The following is a 21,371-nucleotide window of genomic DNA, read 5'->3' as shown; positions in this document are numbered from 1 at the left end:
CTGGAACAGTATCTCTGGCAAATTTAATCACATGATCTCTGATCACGTGTCTCTGTACTAGTCCTGTGGTCACTGTAAAAGTATGGACGCATGCAACATAGTGACAGGAGTGTGCTCAACTGGCTGTGAAGATGGTTATCAGGGACATCTCTGCAATGACAGTAAGTTTCATGATGATGATGATGATGATGATGATAATAATAATAATAATAATAATAATAATAATAATAATAATAATAATAATTTATATAGCTTCTTTCCAAAGACTTGTTCATAGCGCTTTCATAAATTATACATAGACTAAATCATTAATAACCCTCCACCCATATTCACATATAGCAGACACTCAAACACAAAGTAAACACAGACACACTTTTCTGCTTGTTGTACAGCACTTAATTTTGATTTTTGAAAAAATAATTGTTATGCTTAAGTGTTAAACGATTTGACTCATATTATGTTGCGATATGATACATGTGCTTCAAAAGAACCGAGCAAATATGATTTAAAATTTTTTAAAAACACGTACATTTTATTTCGTGATATGATGTATACTAATCACAATTTTTTCTCTTTCAAAGGCTGTTCATCAGGTTCCTACGGTCCTAACTGCAGTTTGACTTGTGGTCAGTGCAGACAAATCACTGACTGTAACCACGTGACCGGGCATTGCTCAGATGGCTGTGTGCATGGTTATATAACAGAATATTGCAACACAAGTAAGATTATTTTACTGGTAAAACATCATTTCCCACTGCTACATATGTTCATCTCTAAGAAATTTTTATTAGTAGACTAAATGTAAATAATGGTATATTTATTGTTTTAGTTCTTACGTCAGCTGACAACTAACATTCAATGAGTTGATGTAGAAAATTTGACCAGGAGGTACAGTGCTGATATTTATTTGCAAATTTTTTGGGGGGTATTTTAAAGATTGAAATAAAAAATCTGTTCATTCAAATACATTTAAGACATAAATATTAACGTTTTTCTGCATTGGCTATATTTCCTATTAGTTGTCTGTTTTGTAACTAGGAATCTTGCTGTTTACTTTTCAGCATGCCCTACCGGCTTCTATGGAGCTTCGTGTCAGCAGGTACGAGAATCTTAACTTGTAATGGAAACCTCACTCAGAAATAATTTTGAGAATAAATTACCTCAATTCAAAGAAGATCAGCAGAAAGCTGTATACACATAATAATCATGAAATTTCTATTTTTTACTGGTGAGTTAATGATAACAAGAGCTGAGTATTTGGAATGAACACAACGTTAATATGTATCTATACCTGTAATTATTTACCTTTTATAATGTAATAAAATAACATCTGATCACATGTATCTGTACTAGTCATGTGGTCACTGTACAAGTCTGGACACGTGCTACTACGTGACAGGAGTCTGTACCAAAGGTTGTTCCGACGGTTATGAGGGATCACTCTGCAATGAAAGTAAGCACTTTTACTTCTTACTAATTTACTTTTAGTCGCTAATTTATTTTTAAATCATCTAACTAAATATTCTCACTCGCTGTTTAGTGAAGGTAGTGTTCTGAGATATTTTATTTCACACACGAGTTAAGAATGTTAAGTGTTTAGTTATGTGCAGAAATACTTAGCCTCAAAGTGATATTATCAAAGATTTTGTTGAGAATAAGTAATAAGGTGGCTCAGGTAGACTGCCAATTTTTGTAGATCTTTTCTGTGCTAAACTCACAAAGATATTGTGTTTTCTTTCTCAGCATGTCTACCTGGAAGATATGGTCCGGAGTGCGAAAAGGTACGAGAATATTTAGTGCATTGGTTGTTTTTTTATTACTTGGCATATTTAATTAATTCAGTCACTTTCATTATTAAAATGTGTGATTCACTAAACACCTGAATTGTGACAGTACATAATGTTATGTTTCTTTTCGCCAGCCTTGTGGTCATTGTAAAGGTGGAGATGTTTGTGACCCCGTGACCGGGAGATGTCCGAACGGCTGTAACGATGGGTTTCGACAATTAATATGTAATGACAGTAAGTTTCATTAAAAAAATTACTTCAAAATGATTGTCAGCGTGAGTGTCAGCTTTGGTGACCGTTAATAGCTGATACAGGTTTAAAAATTATCATCCATTACTTTCCAGTCTTGTGTTTTAAAATATTCTTGATATCTCTTAATCATAGATTGTTATATAACTAGTAAATTTCAAATGACTGGATTGACTATGGTTAGAAAAGGAAGTCAGTACTAAAGTCTAATGGATGAGTTATTTACCATCCTCACCTTGCAGCGAACTTATTCTACTTTTATTGTAACTTTACTGTAACTAGAACACCTTCCCATGTTTAAATTGACCAATGGGACAAATAAAGTTGATCATTTGCATATTTGTAGTCTATTATTTATTTCTAATTTTCGTGTTTGCTTCTTGGAAGGGCTGGACAAAGAAATAAAGTTTTGATACACTTTAATTGGTAATTTGCTTTTTTTTCTCTCTCTTACAGCGTGTTCCGCCGGATCCTATGGTTCCAACTGCAGCAAGGTATTATACTGTAGACCTTTGTATATTGGAGGTGATGTAGCTGGGGTTGCTAGCATCAACATACAACCATAATTAATACATGTCGAGTAAATAGTAAAAATATCTCAGACACGTTGGAAACAGAATTAATTGTGTTCTTTTGTGCAGCATGAACATATTTATCACACAGAGAATATCAAAGTTGTGAGCTTAGTGGGTTCCGACACCCATAGTTTCTCTCAGAATACACTCTTTTACATGTATGGACTTGTCCTTATGATATCGCCCTGGTTGGGAAAAAAATACAGTAACATTAATATGCAACTCTTCTAAACTTTAATACATTACTCCTGTTATAATTTAAATTCTCCTTCTTTTCCATTTTTGTGTTTCTCAGTACTTTGTAATGATTAACTGCAACACTTTAACACTGCTTTTCTCATCAGGCATGTGGACACTGCAAAAACATGGGTACTTGTAACTACTTGACTGGATTTTGCCCTTTCGGATGTGAGGATGGATATCAGTCCGACTTATGTAATGAAGGTAAATTTCTCTTTCAGATGTTTTACAAATTGGTTTACCAAGAAAACTGTTTCAAATATGAGTAAACTGTTCTAATCCTGTCAAATTAAGTAAGTCTGTAATTTTAAAGACAATAGATTCACTTTTTTGTACCACCATTGTCTTGTGCTAAACTCACATGTATTTCAGGTCAGTTCAGTGACAAAACATTTTTTTTTCTTTTTGCAGACTGTCGTTCCGGTGCGTATGGTCCTGGTTGCACACAGGTATTTTCATGTTTACCTTTGTTATAGCTGTATGGTTGATGTAGTTACAGTGAAGAACAAGAAGACAGTCTGCTTGTCTTCACTTTTGGAAAGTGTAGTCCAGATATTTCAGTATTGTATTTTTTAGATAAAGGCAAAGATTCGAGCTTTTCTGGGGCCATTTTTCTCTTTTTTTCATTGTTTTTCTTATTATTTATGCTTTAGCTGCAGGTGTTTGAAACAGCTTTGTCTTTGTAGTCCATAATTATAGTTTGGAGACATGTATTATTATCGTTGATATTTATTTGGAAAATACCATGTATCAGGTTTGCGGCCATTGCAACAGGGAACTACCTGTGATCATGTCACAGGAGTGTGTCCCAATGGTTGCCAGGCTGGATACACCAACGACCATTGTAAGTTGTCTTTACAGTTCCCAGCTTACTTACATGTCTGTAGGAAATTCAGTCAGTGATAATAACTAAGCAGGATGTTTCACCAGTATTTCTGATGTTTGTTTTAAGTTGGCTGAAGAAAAATTTATATCAAAGTAAAGTGATTAAAAAAGAGGGCATTACAATGTGAATGAACTAACACTTGTTGAATGACATTCTGTTCAGTGGTATTCTGTAGTATGTTCAACAATGATTATGTTTTGCAGGTACACAAAACAAAACTCAGGAGTCACTCTGTCGGGCTCTCCTGCAGCTGCCTGTCTGACAGTCCTTGCAATCAGTGTCCTCTGGTTTCTGTGAGCAGGGTGGAGATACGAGACTAGACTTTTTTTTATAAGATTAATAAAAGAATATTTGTCAGTTCATGAGTGATCATGTGTGCAGCGCTTGTGAGACTTTTGAAATATTTACTTTGTACTGGAAACTAAATTTTTAAAAGCGTATTTAATTTTACTGTAATATGTCGATAATTTTTCTGTAATGAGATTTGCCATTTCTGAGCTGTTTTGATTTTTGACATCAAACATGACTTTGATGTTAAATATGTTGTCCGTTTTATTGTTTTGACTTGCTTCTAATACCAAAGAATATGTTGACATGACCTCATATTGCATGTAGTTTTCAGTCTGTTTTACCCTTTTGTTTTCATTTTCTCTAATATTAATATTGTTCCGCATATTCTGATATATTTGTATGTTTTCTTTTAATACCTGCAGTGTTCGATCTGCTTTACTACTTATTTTTCGGACTTAACGCTGATATTAAAATTGTTCAGCATATTGTATATTGTTTAAATTAAGAATATCTGAGTACCCAAGTTTTTTTTCCAAACTGTTGAAGAATATTCTAGTCATTTAAAAACATTTTAAGATATTAGAAATCTATTTAAATGTTTTTGTTGTGCCAGAGTAAAAAAAAAACCTTCATACTACTGAGACAATGCAGGTGCTACTCTTGTTATTAACTCTGCAAGAAACACATGTAATGACTGTTAGACATTGTAGTGTTAACGGTCTTTCACCTGGAGGCAAGGGAAAAATTCCTGGGGCATGTCCTAATCTGACCTTGCTCACCTCATCTGATCGTAGCCTGTACTACCCACCTTTTTCTATCCGACTTTCAGAATTTTTTTATATACCTTTTTTAATTTGTGTCAATGGTGTTTATGCTTGAATGTATAAAATAGGTTTTGGTCCTGCTGCTGAATCAGCAGGGTTGTCCATGGGACATATTTTTCTATCCCATCCCATCCCGTCCATGGCATTATGCCTGTCCATCCCGTCCCATCCCAGGGACGTTCCCATGGGATCCCATGTATTAACAATCCTATGGACAACACTGAAAACACTTTTCGGCTTTTGGCTACTTAAATACAATAGATGATTCAGAGGAAAGATTTAAATCTTGATGAATGAAATAACAGTAAATTTATTTTGCAATATCAGTATCGCATGGGAAATACAAGTGTGTGCTGTCCCGTCCCATCCCATCCCATCCCATGGGACGTTTCCCATGGGATTCCCATTCCTATGGACAACACTGTGAATCAGTCTACAGGATGTAATAAGTTTATTTTGTGTGTGTGTGAGCGCGCATGCTTGGATGTGATCTGAAAGCGATATGAGCTCCTTCACAACAGACGCTTTGTAGATATTTGTGGTGCTATTAAAACGAGTCAAAATTCCCATTTTTTTCTTCATTTTATTCAGTGACATGGTGATAATTCTCCTTACCTTACTTGGAGTCTTTAAACAGAAATAAAGTATTAGCTTAGTATTAGTGGTTCTTAATTATAATCTTTACCTTCTATCACATCTTGACTTCTTCAAGTATATACAATATATAATATGTGTATATATATATATATTAACCTAGTAGCATATTTATCGAAATATAGTTAAAAGTTCTCTACTTTAGCCTGCTGTAAACTAGACTTTCCACAGTTTAATGAAGCAAATAGCCGAGTGGTTAGAGTGCTAGTGTTCGAGCTGAGAGGTGTGCCGGTTCGACACCCGTGTAGCACAACAAACTTCTCCCAGTCCTCTTGGCTGTTGGAAATTGGTACCTGACTCCATAGAAGAATGGGGAAGGTAAGGGAGCGATGGAGAAAAGATGGGGCCTCTAATACCTCCCTCTCCACCGACCTCGAAAAAATCTTTACCTTCAACACGCTTTTTGCTGGAGAGACACAGCAATTGACTAGGGCTCGACAAAAAAGTCACTAGATTGGAGTTCAATGTTGTGGTTTTTTTAATTATGGGAAAGTGTGTGACTAGCCTCTTACAAAGCAAGAACTCAAACATGCATAAAACAGTTACACCAATGTACGCACTCTTGCGAAGATACCATCGCTCTGAGTGGTCTCATTATGTTTTGCAGTACACCCAGATGATTTCTAACACAGTATTCACATGGCAGCAGGAATAATTTTTGAGCAGTGATTTAAGAATCGAAAACAGAATATACCGGATGCTTTCTACGCAAGACAGAGTGACAGCGCTAAATATAGCCAGCGGGGAAACCCAAACGAACGACTGGTTAACCAGCCACTCATCGCCTGCAGCGTAGTAGGAGAGAAAGATCAAGTCCCAAAGAAGAGAGTTAACTCTAACGGGAAAGGAAGCCCGGATGGAAAAAAGTGACAGAGATACCATCGACAACGGTTTGCCGAGAGCACAGACTCAGAGGAGGACATGTAGAGACGGAGGGAGGAAAAAGCAAGGACAAGAAGGTCGTCTTCACTAGGAATAGTGAAAAAAGTAAACATGAAGGTGACCTGTGTCGTTGCCCCTGCTGTTGTCGTCGCTGCATGCTCAGTGGGAATAGGTAAGTTTGCCACTTACATTCGTGATTTTGCTCATTTGTACCCTCCATGTACCCATTCAGCCACTTATCCACACACTGCACACAACCCCTATTAGTAACCAGACATAACCAGAACATAATCATACAGTGATGATGATGATGATTCATTTTTTTTTAAATGAAGGCGAACACATTACCAACATATAAGAATGAAATCGAAAGTGTATAATTCTCCTAAAAGCTATAAAAATAAGCCGTATCGCACATAGAGTCGCTATCTGAACACATCCGGTTTGGTGTCACACATACACACTTCAATTTCTTCACTCTCTACCTCTCTGTGTTTGATTGAGTCGTCTTTCGGGTATGCCACACAGTTACAGCTACCGCCGACACGGGTAGACTATGAGTTCACTGTCTCGTCAACATAGACCTTGTGAACCGAGCACAGTGCTCCGCCGTGTCGAGTTGTCTGCGTATTTCCACTTACTGCAACACACATACTCAACAAGATGGCGGCAAGGATGAACAGAAAATATCTTTCACAGTGCACTGCTACTGACTAGAGAAAAGGGGGTTGGTGTAGAGTGTAGACGGATAATAACCTCACCCTTGACTGTTTTGTCTACAAAGGTTACACAGACAAACCAGTGTACACAAGCATAATGCAGAGCATACATTCACCCAGGCAGGTGCCATCCTCGTCAAGACTTGCTGCTTAGCGAAAGATGTAACTATGGGTGAAATAAGGAACTGTGTTGAGCACAGAGCTGCTCTTCTTATCTTCTGTGCACTTTCCACCCTCAGCTTCAACTATCAGCGAGATGTTCGGTCTTGGCAATGTGCCTGAACTGAGGTGTGTGTCGAGTACCCTGTAATTTTGCCAACTGGCGTCTCTTCCTCTGTTCTAACCCGCCTTCTGCATATTTCGTCCCTCCGAACGACAGAAAATTTCTGAAGAGTTCGCGCGCACGCACACACACACACATATACGCACATAGGTATTTGTGTTACCATTTTCGATGAAATGCTGAAATATTTATGGTAGATGACATCGGTAAAACAAAAACCCGACTAACCAAACAAACCAAACCAAACCAACCAACCAACCAACCAAGCAACCAACCTAGGAAAATGCTTCATTGAGGTAACGGTACCAGTGTAAGATTTTGACCTACATATTTTTGAAGGTTTTTTTTGGTATTAGTCAATATCAATATGAATAGTTTGATGCCGTGACATTTTTATGGCTTTGTTTACCTTTTCCAGCAATCTACTATGCGTTGAAATGCCGCTATGAAGATTTCGAGTGTTTGAACTGCATGAACGCTTCTTGTGATGGACAGACTAAGGTTTGCCTTCAAGGCTGTACAGCTGGGTGGCAAGGGACCAAGTGCTTGGAAGGTAAGATGCTCACCACACGTTTTTTTTTGTTTTTTTTTGTGTGTGTGTCTGTGTCTGGGGATAATGAGAGTGGAGGCATATGGCAGATTACAGCTAATATTCAAAGGTTAAAGATCAGCTTGTTCTTAAGAGAACGAATGTGCTTTATGGTCTGAACATCTTTTTATTCATTACCTTTTTAAATATTTTTGGAGTTTTTAAAAAACCGGTATGCGTGTCTGCTTACTTTTCAGCATGTCCTTTTGGTTCATATGGAGCATCGTGTACGCAGGTAAGTTTATCGTATAGTTGTACAAAATGACACAGAAACCAGGATATTGAACAATAGAGAAAACTATACTCTATATCTGTCTTTAATACATGGTCCGTTCTTTCCACTAAGAAATACTTGTTCCTACTAATATGAAAAAGATACACGACAGTCTCATTGTCTTCCACGTTCTATTTAAAGCCAATTTTAAACGGATGAAGTGCATAAGGTGTTTGTACTATAAATATGTATGCATGGTGTTTACATTTGCTAATTAATTTTATGTTACTAAAACTGTAGCTATAGCCTATAAATATTTGCATAGTAAGTCTAAATAATCTATGACTAGCCATATTGAGCACACGCTGATTCCTCTTCATCGCTGGAAGTTTTAGTCACGTGACCTCTGATCACGTGTTTCTGTACTAGTCACGTGACCACTGATCACGTGTTTCTGTACTAGTCATGTGGTCGCTGTAAAAGTCAGGCCACTTGCAACCCCATGACTGGAGTCTGCTTAGACGGTTGTGAGAACGGCTATCGGGGACCTCGCTGTAATGAAAGTAAGTTTCTTTATTTCAGACCTACAGAAATGCTTCTTTGAGCTGTCGAAGGAAAGCGTTTCTGTATTTATTATTTTAAAGATATGAGACAAAGTTTTATATAATAAAAGCTTCTACAAAAAGGCAAGGAATGCACGAGTCTGATAACAAAGTAGCCATTAAAAAGTTAATTTAGATAAAAACAATGTTGTACTTCTTCGAAGCTGTTGTATAGTAATTATCTCTTTTCTCTCGAAAGGCTGTTCACCAGGTTCCTACGGCGCTGCATGCAACTTGACTTGTGGCCATTGTAGGGAGGGCACACACTGTGACCCTGTTACAGGGCAAGTGTCCTGAGGGCTGTATGGATGGCTATACAACAGAACAATGCGACATGAGTAAGATTATGACCTTATATAATAAATCTCTTAATTCTTTTACAGACGTTCATCTGTGTTATGAGCACTTAATTTTTTTCAAAAGCCATTGATCAAAGGCTGATTTCAATATTTGTCTGAAACGTACCCATCAGAAAATGTTGAAAGCACAAATAATTGAAGCTTAAGAATATCAAATTAAAGATATTATTCAACAAGTGCATATCATGCATCACAGTATGTAAATTATGGAATGATTGTATTTCATTCCATTTATTTTATTTTGAACAATCTGGTAATCAAATTTCAGCATGTCCTGCCGGTCTCTATGGAGCATCGTGCGGTCAGGTATGACGGTCTTCCTGTAATGGACAATTCGTCAAGTGATTTTTTTTAAAAAACAAAATATCCCTCTGTAACAATGGCAGGATATAATGAAAATAATGACATCTCTATGTCACGACATGATAATTTATTAACGAACAATAGAGTATGAGTAGATAAATAGAAGTGTAACGTTCTTCTGTATCTCAAATGACAACTGGCAACATGTCTTGACTAGAAATGTGGACGCTGTAAAGGTCTGGCCACGTGCATGAGCGTGACAGGATTCTGTTTAAATGGCTGTGAGGAGGGCTATGAAGGACCTCTTTGTGATGAAAGTGAGTCTATAAATCTTGAAAAGACAAATTTGTTTTTAAAAAGAGTATTTTTTTCTTACTCGTGTATATAATGGTCTGATTTAAAGAACAAGGTACACAAATAAAATGTCACAGCTTTAATCTTAGGAGCAATAAAAGTCGTATATCACTTATTATTAAGTACCTATTTATTAGCGTCAGTCTTTGTATTGCAGTATCTTTCATTTAAATTAACGAAACAAATTCTCATCCTGTTTATTTCACGGCAATTTTTCTGATGTATTTTGATACCAATAAGCGAAGAATGTGAGTTGGTTGTATGCATAATTCTTAGTCTCAACAATGAACAAAAATTTTAGAAAGAGCAACAGAGGAGTTTCTGCACTTTTGCAGACTTTTTCCGTGCTAACTCACAAAGTATGTTTTTATTTTCAGTATGCCCTGATGGAAGATATGGTCCGGATTGCAAGCAGGTACCTACGGCGTACGACATTGGATTTTCTTTTTTCGTGGCACAGTAGATTAATGTGAACAGTTTAATCATTAGCATGGATTTGTTTTTCATTTGTTTTAATTTGTATGTTTGGTGACATATATGATTTACCTCTTAACAGCCATGTGGTAAATGCAAAAGCGAAAAAGTTTGCGACAAGGTGACCGGAAGATGCCCAAACGGGTGTGAAGATGGGTATCGGCCATTGTTTTGTCTTCAAGGTAAGCTCAGTTGCAATATTGACATTTTGTCTAATGTGATTTCAATAAACGTTAAGAGATACTCAGGCATAAATATTAACATCCAATGTTTTTTTTCTGTGGCATTTAGATACTTTCAACAGGCCTCAAGTAAACATTTTAAGACTTGCAAATTTTTAAATGACTTTTCTCCTTTTGAAGATTAAGTAACTGCTGAATGTGTGCAACATATAGACCATTCTCCAGGTACATAAACTTACGTTTCTTGCAAAGCCAGAGTTGTTTTAAACTTTCACTTATTTATGGAAAAATTAGTATCTTTTTAATTTTCTTCTGGGTGAGAGTATTGTGTGGGTAAAGGTGCAGTGTTGATTATTATGACCTAATATTTTCGATTACAGAATGCTCCGCAGGCTCATATGGTCCAGGCTGCAGCAAGGTATTCTGATCTTATCATCGTTCGTTATCAGAAAAAAAATTAGTAAACTGTTTACCGTACAGTGCGACATGGAAAACGATTTTCAGGTTGCACATCTCAGGCTGTGCGTTCAGTTCTCGCTTTGGACATAATTTGTCCAAGAATTTTAAGAGAATACCCATAACCTGTAGATGTTAGCAAAAAACAACCAACGGGAGATTAGGGAAATAATTTGCAGCAACAAAACTTTATGATGCCACTTTACAACCTTAAATTTGTTGGCACAATCTTGTTGGTGCTCCAATTTGTCTTGTATTTCGAAATTAAAATTGTCATTTCTATCTAACTATTTTCCGAGTACGTTTAAGAATTACCTGTGACAATTTTATATTGTTGTTTTTTTGTATCAGGAATGTGGACACTGCAAATCTATGGCTACTGTAACATTGTCAGTGGAAAGTGTCCGTTTGGGTGTGAGAACGGGTATCAGACCGACTTTTGTAATACAGGTACAGTTATCTGTAATGCTTTTCAAATTTGATTAACATGGCAAATGAATTGAAGCAATATAATCTATATGAAATGCGATTTTAATTATTTTTATTGTGATTGAAATTTAATGTTAATTAAAGAAACGTTCTTGTATAAATATTGTTGCGAGCTTAACTCCGATATATTTGTGATCAGTTCAATGGCAGATAATTTTTTTTCTCTTTGCAGCTTGTTTTCCCGGTACATATGGTCCTGGGTGCTCACAGGTATTCTGTTGTTTACCTTTATTACAACTTAATGATAAGTGCGATAACTTTAAAGAGATACAATCTACGCTTTTTCAAAGTGTAGTGTAGATGTTTCCAAATGTATACAGTTTGAAACTAAGAGGAGACTAAATTTCTTATTGAATGTCCTTCCGTCCTTTAGACATCTTTACATTTTGTTTTCATAATTACTTCCTGAGACTTTCACACACACGTGTACCATCATCATTGCTATATATCCGAAAATACTATTATGTATTAGGTGTGCGGCCATTGCAAAGTGGGATCGACATGTCATCCCGCTTCAGGAGTGTGTCCCAATGGTTGCCGGGACGGATACAAACCCGACTTTTGTAAGTCTTTAGAGTTGTCAGTTAATGTAAAGGCTTTGTGAATTCCCGTTAGTATTAACAGCAGGACAACACCTTAAGACAAGATTACCATCGATATTTACTTTGTGATGTTTTAAGCAAAAAATGTAATAAGGTGAAGAAACAAAGAAAAGCCGACAAAAAGACCCCAGTGAGCTCAAATTTGATTAAAGTTCTTTAAAGTGTTTTGTAATAATTTTATTAATAGATTTTACAGAAGCAGTTTTATCTCGGTTGCAGGTACGAGTAAGGCTGGAGTCATTGTGTCAGGCTCTATAGCAACTTTCTGCTTGACAGCTCTTATAGTGAATAGAAGATGGTTCTTGTAAACAGGGTGATGATGAGACTGGACATTCTTTATGAACATGGTGGATATTCATATGTGTAATGCGCGCACACTCTTTGCAATGTTTCCCGTTGTACGGGAAGCTACTAGAAGCTTCATAATAATAAGAGACTAACATTTATTTAATGTATGTAATTTCTTTCAGGAAAAAGTTGCAATTGCTCCTGTTTTTGAAGTAATTTTGATTAAAAGAAATGATTACTATTATAATAGATGTGTTTTTTTTTTATTTGTTGATGACTTATGTACAAAGTTGTTTGTGTTTGCAAAATCATAATACACTCTGTCCTTGATACTTGGATCTTCTTCACGATTTTATGTTTGTCTTTTATTACTCATTAGTAATGATATTTTAAGAACCAAGGTTTGATGTGTGCAGTTATGTTTGTCACCATCTGCTCTAACCACATCATGTCCTTAACTTAATTGCCATTGTCTCAGACTAATTTCAAAGGTATAGACGAAAATCAGACAATGAGGTCTCCTTCTTGCGATCTACACCGACTGCCAGTTCCAGCTTTCCTTGATTACAAGGTCTCTACATCTTGTTCTCGATGTCCTGATGGCCTCAATAAAGGCTTGTTTTTTTATTATTAACTTACTTGTCTATATGTCTAATCTTTTTCAATGCAGTTCATGTTTGTCTCTTCAGTGAAATGTCGTATGTTACTGTGAAATAATAAAGATAAACGGATGTTACATATTTTTAACGAGTCAAGAGATATACATAAATTTTCCAATTAATATGAAGACATTAGATTCTTATTGCTTATGCTTTGTTATCGTGAATGCACAAATATCTAACATAGATATTAGACAAATGTATGAGCAAATAAATTTGTAAAGAGTTAAAAAAAAGACCTTAGATTGTCTGTAAGAAAATGTTGTCGTGGAGAACCTTGAACAAACAGGTTTTCTGTGAATGTGCAGTGTTCTGTGGCACCACACGTCTACTACATCAGACATCTCAGCAAAAAGAATGAAAAGATTACACATTTTTTGTAGATAAGTAAATGAGCATGGCTGCAATAGTGTCGGAGTGTGGTTTCACATTCACTCGAGCCTCAGACCGTTAATAACAATAATAAATAATGTGTCATACCCCACGATTCGTCATCGCCTCTTGAAGCATTCATTAACTCCTCATCCTTATCCTCATCGTCCTTTGCAGTGTCTCGTCGAGCTTTGTGTATGTGTCTGTGTGTACGCGTGTGTGTTTGTGAGAGAGATATTTCGTGCATATGCAACTTAAGTGTGCGTTTGTCTTATTACCACACACAAACAGATGAACAGGCATGTAGTGAGGACATGTGTGTATGTGTTTGGAGATATGTTGTTGTCTATAGCAGCTACCAAAAATACATTTTTTTCAAATCACAAAAGAGAAAAGTTTGCAGTTCAACTTTTTATTTTCACCTTGCATTTTAGATGTCTGATATTTTCAATACCTTTATGCTGGTTGGTCAACGCCGTATTCAAAGTCTGCACCCACATCAGTTTACCTGATAACAGTCATTGTCAGACGGTATATTAATGTCAATGTAGACTGATGTTAATCAAAAAAAGTGTGTTTCAAACCTAATCACATTACTTTCATTTCACAAAATCAGTGTTAGTCAAGTTGTGAATTTTTAACAGGATAGTTGAATGTTTTAGAAACATCTACACTCTTCTACAAGATGTAAAATATGCCAGTTTAAAAAACACATAGCAACAAATTTTGCCTTTTTAGCAAAGAGTGTTAGCATTATATATTTCTGATATATTCGGATAGGTAACTAGGATTTACTTATTTCTTCGCCATGTGGCATTTGTATTCAGGGGTGAGTTCCCTCTGTAATGTAGTCTCCTTTGATAACCAGCAGTTACACCAAAAATTGTTTTCTGATCTTGATTTAATCCAAATCTGTGAGTAGGAGAAAAGCACAAAAACGTGGTATATGTATGGGAGATACGAGCTTAGCGACAAATGTGTAATCACTTCAGGAATCATAAGCAATAAGACATTTAATGTCTTCAGACACGCGGAGAACTTTCTTTTCTGTATCATTGAGCTTTAAATTTGCAAAAAGGACAACCACGACAAAATTTTCTTGCAAAGGCTAATACAAAACATTGAACTTAATTGCTTTTATCATAAAAGATGTACTATTACTAAAGTCATAACCAGGTAAAATAACAGTTCGTGTGTCAGGTGTCATAGAAAATATTGCTTGCCTGATGCCATTAGTTTTAGGCAAAGAATTTAAGTCTTTAACTGCAAATTCCTTAGGGGACTTCTCGCTTGTGTAATGCTTTGTTATGAATATATTAAACTTAACAAATGAAACGTACCGTATAATAAATTTTAACAATTCAATTTTAGTCTGTATAGTAAACAATGTTGTTCGTGGTAATCAGTTGAGATATCTACCGCAGTTTAATCTAAATGCTGTCCTGTGATAAAAGAAATGTGTCCACTTAAATGAAATAAATCTTGGAAAAATATTGTTCTATTTTTGAGCCATGCCGGCTCAAACTATCACGGTACAATCATGTTAAAAGCGAATAGTCTTTTTACATTTGTAAAACATGAACGTGGCACAGTAACCAGATGCTATGGAGCTATTGACAGATTTATATTAGTTGAGTATTTGACCCAAGCACAATAATTCAGCTTTTCATTAGCATTTACTGCATAGAAATGGTTTTAAAGTTATATTTTACCTTTTGGAGATGCCAGCCAGAAGCAAGTTTACTATCGTCAGACCTGATGCGCACTGAGCACACTTCACCAATGTCGTCCATTGATACAAAGAATCTGTCAATCTTTCCTCTCTCAAAGTTGTTTTCGTGATTATCTAATTCTATTTCTTCGGAAGATCCGAGAGTTCCAAAGAGAGTAATATAGATACGGGAGTCTGTTCCTGCGTCAGCTTTGTCCGATGTATAAGTTTTAATCTCCAATTTGAACCCTAGAAAAAAAAAACACACCAGAGAATATGTTAAAAGTTCCTCTTTCCATGTCGTTCCACTTATGTTCAAGCGAATAGCTTCAGACGTTCCCCTCCTAACATAGAGGGTAATATAGACATTGGAGTGTGTAACCGCATCAGGTATCTAAGATGTAAACACAATAAACTTCCAACAAAAAATTAAATAAATTTAAAAATGTCTTACGTTCATTATTTATCTTTTATACCCACACATTTTTTTCCTGACCAAAAATATTTCTGCTTGTGTACTGTAAGTGTATTCTTAATGTACATTACAACCACCGCTTACCATGACACCAAAAGCTCCAAGAAACAGGAGCAGACAGACCAAACGCCACATCTCGCAGAACCAACAGCCGCAATCGACTGTATCTGTAGAAATGTTCTAACGACAGTTTGTGATTGTCGCGTGTCGCTTGCTCGTTGAGGTCTGACGTCACTGGTACTAACGTAAGATATGGAAGTGGGGGGGGGGAATGACGTATGTGTTCATACAGTTCCAATCTTTCATTTGATTTTACTGCCAGTAAACAAAACCTTTATTTTTTTTAAAAAAAAAACTACAACACGTAAATGTTTTGAAAATGCTCTTTAAGATGGAGTATCACAGATAATTGTGTACGCTGTAACGTTATTAAATGTAAACTTTAAAAATACCGATCGCGAAATATTCTGTTTCTGCGATTTCCCTCCGCATCATACAGCATCAAGTATGCAGAAGCCATCTTTAGCGAGCCCACGCGAATTAGAGGCGTGGAGGGTCGTCTCTACATTTACGGGTGGATTCACCCGCTAGCGCAGCCGCTGCCTGACACACGACTCGACCTTTGCTCCACATAGAGGCTGGGCTGACCTTTGATGACCCCGAAGTGGCCTCGCGGCGAGATGAAACTTCGGAGCTGGGTGTGCGCGCATTGCGATGTTAATTAAACCTGAGGGCGAGAAGAGATCCGATAAAAGAAGCAACAAAGTTTTAACGGACAGAACCTCAGTGAATCCATGGCAGTAGGAGAAAGAACAGGGCTTCTGCCGGAAAGGGAGGAAGCAGCGACAATAACATCGAGGTTTGAGCAAATTCCGAAAACACATGTAAACAAAAAATTCATTATTGCTCTTCTCGCTGCTGCGTTGATAGTATGCGTTGCAACGATAGGTAAGTTTATCTTCTTCTTTGTATGACAATGTTAATAGGTGTTGACTAAACCTACCTGTTATCGGTATGTCGCAGTTTTCAAAGATTGCTATCACGAAAAATAGAACACTATATTTTCTTTAATTACGTGTTCAAGGTAAGTCTTTCACGATCGTTTATAAGTGGTGATGAGGTGATGACAAATAAAAATATACGCTTATGCGCATGCATCAGAAGGTCAAAAATCATTATGGCGTGTTTCCCAGTCTTGGGGAAGACTGGCATTGTACGGGTGTGGGTCTGATTAATAGAGAACTGTGTGATGAGAACAACGATGAAGATTGCAGCGGGACTGCTTTGTTATTAAAAATACAAAAATATTAATACATAGAACGAAAACGAAAGTAAGCAGCGACAATACTGGGAAACTCTTCACCGCTGTCTAGGAACTTTGTTTTTTGTTTTTGACAAAATAAACTCCACAAACAAATGATCGTTTAGAGAAGTTACTACCTTAAATGCATAATAAAGAAAACAATTTTCTACATGTAACTACTCTTTGTAGATAAAGGTAAGGATAGTCTGCTGATACTTGGGTTTCAATATTTGCAATCAACAAAGTGGAATAGCAATTCACATAACGGGCAGATATTCAGTGTTCTGTCTTGGGTGTTAATAAACAGCCCTTCAACATGATTCATATTTGAGAGGGAGACTGTCTCTCTTGCATAAAAGAAAATTCATTTCCGTATTTCTTTTGTCAGTTTTTCTAAAATTTAATGCTTAGTTCACGCATATTAAATTCCCTTTCTTCACTTGAGTACAAACATGTATGCATTGTCTTTGTTGTTGTGCTCTTCTGTATTGTTCTGCCTAAACCTAAAGCCCTCAACCTGATTCACAATGTAATAAAATATAGTTGTGATTAGGAGCAAGACATTTTAAGTCAGTGACATTGTCTGTCCAGTCTACATGTGGCCTAAGCAAGGTCGCCAGGAAGGTCTTGAGTGTGAAAACTGCAGGAACCAGTCTTGCGATGCTCAAACCAAGCTTTGCCTCCAAGGCTGCAACGATGGGTGGCAGGGGAGCAAATGCACGGAAGGCAAGTTGCTTACCTCCCTTGCCATTTCATTCATCTGTATGTGTTAGGAATCTGGTGTGACGGTTCTGCTTATTAGTCTGACACTGATTCAAAACTTTTAACTTTTTCTACTCCCCAATTTATAAATTTCCATTGGTATTAAGTTAGTCATTTGTCATTTGAGTGGATAAAGGTGTTAAACGTTTTACAGATTTTTGTGTGTTGAACTCACCAAGGTGGTATGTGTGTATTTTCAGAGTGTCCACCTGGTAGCTATGGTTCAGAGTGCAAACAGGTACAAGAATGTATGATATTTCTTTTTTCTGATGTAATTATGTAGATAAGTTCAAACAGTTTAATTATTGCTAAACTACGTGATTTAGAATATAGATTGTGTTCCTTCTCGCCAGCCATGTGGAAATTGCAAATGGGGAGACACTTGCGACCACGTGACAGGAAGATGTCCATACGGCTGTGCAGATGGGTATCGACAAGTGTATTGTAATGAAGGTAAGATTCCTTAGAAATTCAACTGCTCTTCTGATGTTGATAAATAATAGCTACTACAGGTACGATGTTATCATGTTATCATGCTTTTGTAATTGAGATATTCTTCAGAGGATTCAATTAGCTTCTAAAATTTAGAATGACTTCCTGCTAAAGTAAAACAATTGCTACTAGTGCGTAACATTTTACAGCTACACGAATTTAATTTACGAAAAGTATGTTATTTCAACGGATAGCTTTGTTTGAGTGATTTAATTTTAAAATAACACTTTAAACTGTTATTCCTAGAGGAGCAACTGATTATCTTTTTCACTTGTTGGTGCCGTTTGAAGCCAGTGTGGAGTTTAGATGAAATGTAATGTTGAAAACTTATACAGATATTTTCTCTCTTGCAGAATGCTTTGCCGGCTCATATGGCCCCGATTGCAGCAAGGTATTTATCATGTGTCACTTAGTGAATGTCTCAAGGTGATGTGTCTAGTGTTTTGTACACCATGAAAATGCTTGTCAGGCAGCAAGTACCTCATTTTCGACTAGTAAAATTTCTCCCATAATTAAACTGTTCACAAGACTAGATATAGCCTTTACCTGCTGACAGAACAACAAAACAGAAACACCCAGAGGAGGAGGGAAATAATTGCAACAACATTTCTTTTTAATGCCACTATCTAATCTTGACTTTGTTATCACAGTATTCCTAATGCTCCTATTTGTCTTGCATTGAAAATTATAAATTTTCGTGTCGGTCTGGTGATTGTTTTTAGTATGCTTGAAAATTAGTTTAACACTCTGATAGCTTAAGACTGAAGTTCTTTGTCAGGAATGTGGACATTGCAAAAACATGGGTACTTGTAACTACATCTCTGGAATATGTCCATTCGGGTGTGAGGATGGGTATCAGACTGACCGCTGTAACACAGGTACATTTAAGTTTGTGAGACTTTTCTAAATTGTTTAAAGAGGAAAACGAATAGAAACAATATAAATAATTTCATGATTTGAATTATTGATGGTATTATTGGACTAAAGGCACATTTGCATAATTAAATCCACGATTTTGCACAGATTGGACAACAATCATGTATTTTACATTGCTCACGAACGTTTTGCATTATCAATAGTTTGGGATAAACTCAGCTTTTCAGGAGAGATCATTGATAAATATTTTTTTCTTATTGCAGCTTGTTATCCCGGTACATATGGTTCTGGCTGCTCACAGGTATTCTAATCATTGGTTTTGTTACAGCTTTGTTTGACAGCCATTTGCTTGTCTTTACTGTTAAAAAATGTAGCCCAAAGGCTTCAATACACACAAGAATTTTAGTTGGGTAGAAATTCTTACTTCTCAAAGTTCTCTCCTTGCCTTTCCACCTAATAATTCTTATTAATTGTTTCCAGTTATTTTCAATGGTTTAGTGGCCTTTTCATTTCTACTTTCTTTCCATTTCCAAACTATAACTGCTGCTTAAATGTATAATGTATTATTTTCTTGCTATTTACTGAAAATACTGACATGCATTAGGTGTGCGGCCACTGCAAAGATGGAGCTGCTGGTAATTATGTAACAGGAGTCTGTCCCGATGGCTGCGAGGATGGTTATAACACCGACTATTGTAAGTTGTCTTTATAGTTCCCACTTTAGGTAAAGGTAATTGAAATCCGGTAGATGATGATAGAAAGACAGAAAGTTACTCAATATTTACTTTGTGATGTTTTAGGGAGTCAGCAGTCGAAAAATTACAAAGGCAACTGAGCCATTACTATTTAAATGAACTCAGATTTGTTGCGGGCAGTTGAAGCATGTTTTGATGGTCTGTAATATGTTTAACGCAGATCCTACCTTGGTTACAGGTACAAAGGACGCGGGTATCATTGTGTCAGGCTCTATTGTAGTTGCCTGTGTGGCAGTCGCTGCATGCAGTGCTATCTGGATTTGTTGACACTGATCATTCTTTCTTGAGGAATAATACAAGTATATATTTATGGAGATTCATATGTTAGCACATGTACATTGTAGATTTATTCTTTGCATAGGAAACTAACATAATAAATGGATTAAATGGATGAAAATTTCTGTCATTGCTGAAAATCAACCACCAGAAAATCTGCATTGGTTTAGTTTGCTTACATGATTAATACATCAGAAAATAGATTACTTCTAAGAAAAGGAACTTATCTATCTGCGACGAAAGAATTTTCTTAAAGTATCTGCAGTCAGTAGAAAAGAAAATAAAGTACACACAGAGAAATTTATAGAATGTGTTTGTTCTAATTATGATCTTTTATTTCTTTTTAACTATTGAACTTTTTAAATATTGAATGTACTAAAACAAATTAAACACAATCTGCTAAACTATTATCGTTCCAAAAATCACCTCACGCCTTAACAATAGAGTCAAGCAGAAAGAAATTAGACATGTCCGCGGTTTAAACAAGCTACCCAGTGTCTGAAAGGGATTGTGTGCATGCGCATGTTCATTGGTGTATGTGCATGTGTGTGTGTGCGCGCGCGTGTGTGTGTGTGGATGTGAAACCGCAAAACGATCAGTCGAGGTCTGACGACATTAGCGATGAAGATGTCAGACACAGCTCGTTCATTACATTTACAGAAAAGGTCAAAACAAGAAGCGATACGACGGCAAGAAGCAGATTAGTTACCTGGAGAATTATTAACATCAGTTAGAAAGATATGGCCGTGTCGGTTGAAAGAAGTCAAAAAAAAAAAAAAAAAGAAAGATGAGGTTGGATGGATAGCACAGAATAAACTAAACACGTATGTCTAGACTACAACTTCTCATAAAGCAAATACTCTACACTGCTGTCACAAGGAGGCGGAGGGGAGGTAGTTATTAAGTTAGGGTAAGTCGCTGTCAAGGGGTAGCATGGAGATTTTCCTGCAGTTCCAGATTTTTTCTTAAGGGAGGGACTCTCCCATCATAGCTGTGGACCCAGGCGACACATTTATTATCAGCCAGGGTCCAGACTGTACAACATGTCACCTGACATTGACCTAACAACCTTGTGTACTCCTACTCCCTCGACTCTTGCTTAGACGCCTGTGTTTTAAAAATAGTCACACGTAATGTAAGGCCACGTCAGCGGCAGAAAAGATTAACCCTTTACTACTTGTATGAAAGTTTATAGATAAATTTCATACTAAGTTCGACTTATGCATTCATTTAAGAAATTGTGACGCTACATACACATTAAAACACTAAAACATTTCATACAACGATTGAACAATCCTCTCAAATTAAGATCTTTTGTACGTATTCAAGAGAGCACAGGGGTTAAGCATTGTGGCGTGTTCCTATATATATCGCCAGCGGGAAAACAC

At 36.5% G+C, this 21,371-nt stretch overlaps 2 protein-coding genes and 1 long non-coding RNA gene across 7 annotated transcripts in view; 2 read left to right on the top strand and 1 right to left on the bottom strand.

Moving 5' to 3' along the window:
• The window catches only part of LOC112572869 (multiple epidermal growth factor-like domains protein 10), a 64,297-nt gene extending 59,254 nt beyond the window's left edge, over nucleotides 1-5,043 (top strand). For all 5 annotated transcript variants that reach the window (XM_025252844.1, XM_025252845.1, XM_025252843.1 and 2 more), the window contains 11 exons: nucleotides 62-161; nucleotides 582-719; nucleotides 1,062-1,099; nucleotides 1,354-1,453; nucleotides 1,744-1,781; nucleotides 1,922-2,021; nucleotides 2,493-2,530; nucleotides 2,956-3,055; nucleotides 3,263-3,300; nucleotides 3,606-3,695; nucleotides 3,941-5,043. In XM_025252844.1, coding sequence (XP_025108629.1) covers nucleotides 62-161; nucleotides 582-719; nucleotides 1,062-1,099; nucleotides 1,354-1,453; nucleotides 1,744-1,781; nucleotides 1,922-2,021; nucleotides 2,493-2,530; nucleotides 2,956-3,055; nucleotides 3,263-3,300; nucleotides 3,606-3,695; nucleotides 3,941-4,057 — 897 coding nt within the window. In that variant the 3' untranslated portion in view covers nucleotides 4,058-5,043. The remainder of the gene's footprint in view (nucleotides 1-61; nucleotides 162-581; nucleotides 720-1,061; nucleotides 1,100-1,353; nucleotides 1,454-1,743; nucleotides 1,782-1,921; nucleotides 2,022-2,492; nucleotides 2,531-2,955; nucleotides 3,056-3,262; nucleotides 3,301-3,605; nucleotides 3,696-3,940) is intronic.
• A 1,231-nt stretch (nucleotides 5,044-6,274) lies between these two features.
• On the top strand, nucleotides 6,275-20,392 carry LOC112572148 (protein draper-like). Its single transcript, XM_025251702.1, has 14 exons — nucleotides 6,275-6,560; nucleotides 7,809-7,943; nucleotides 8,177-8,214; nucleotides 8,657-8,756; nucleotides 8,995-9,089; nucleotides 16,275-16,467; nucleotides 17,414-17,548; nucleotides 17,785-17,822; nucleotides 17,938-18,037; nucleotides 18,430-18,467; nucleotides 18,855-18,954; nucleotides 19,216-19,253; nucleotides 19,557-19,647; nucleotides 19,886-20,392. The coding sequence occupies exons 1-14, from the start codon at nucleotides 6,500-6,502 to the stop codon at nucleotides 19,972-19,974; spliced, it is 1,251 nt and encodes a 416-aa protein (XP_025107487.1). The 5' UTR covers nucleotides 6,275-6,499; the 3' UTR covers nucleotides 19,975-20,392.
• On the bottom strand, nucleotides 13,730-15,742 carry LOC112572884. The gene is made up of 4 exons (XR_003101097.1): nucleotides 15,604-15,742; nucleotides 15,046-15,293; nucleotides 14,129-14,245; nucleotides 13,730-13,841 (listed from the first exon to the last, which is right to left on the bottom strand). It is a non-coding gene; the product is annotated as an uncharacterized LOC112572884 (long non-coding RNA).
• Nucleotides 20,393-21,371: the final 979 nt, after the last annotated feature.

The sequence above is a fragment of the Pomacea canaliculata genome, linkage group LG9 (assembly GCF_003073045.1).
Source record: "Pomacea canaliculata isolate SZHN2017 linkage group LG9, ASM307304v1, whole genome shotgun sequence".
Lineage (NCBI taxonomy): Eukaryota > Metazoa > Mollusca > Gastropoda > Architaenioglossa > Ampullariidae > Pomacea > Pomacea canaliculata.
This window is presented reverse-complemented; position numbering and strand designations above follow the sequence as displayed.

Coding starts and splice junctions, on each gene's coding strand:
- LOC112572148 (XM_025251702.1), top strand. CDS start 6,500: ATGAAGGTGACCTGTGTCGTTGCCCCTGCTGTTGTCGTCGCTGCATGC. Junction 6,561..7,808: donor TGCATGCTCAGTGGGAATAG/GTAAGTTTGCCA, acceptor TACCTTTTCCAG/CAATCTACTATGCGTTGAAA. Junction 18,955..19,215: donor GACTGACCGCTGTAACACAG/GTACATTTAAGT, acceptor TTCTTATTGCAG/CTTGTTATCCCGGTACATAT.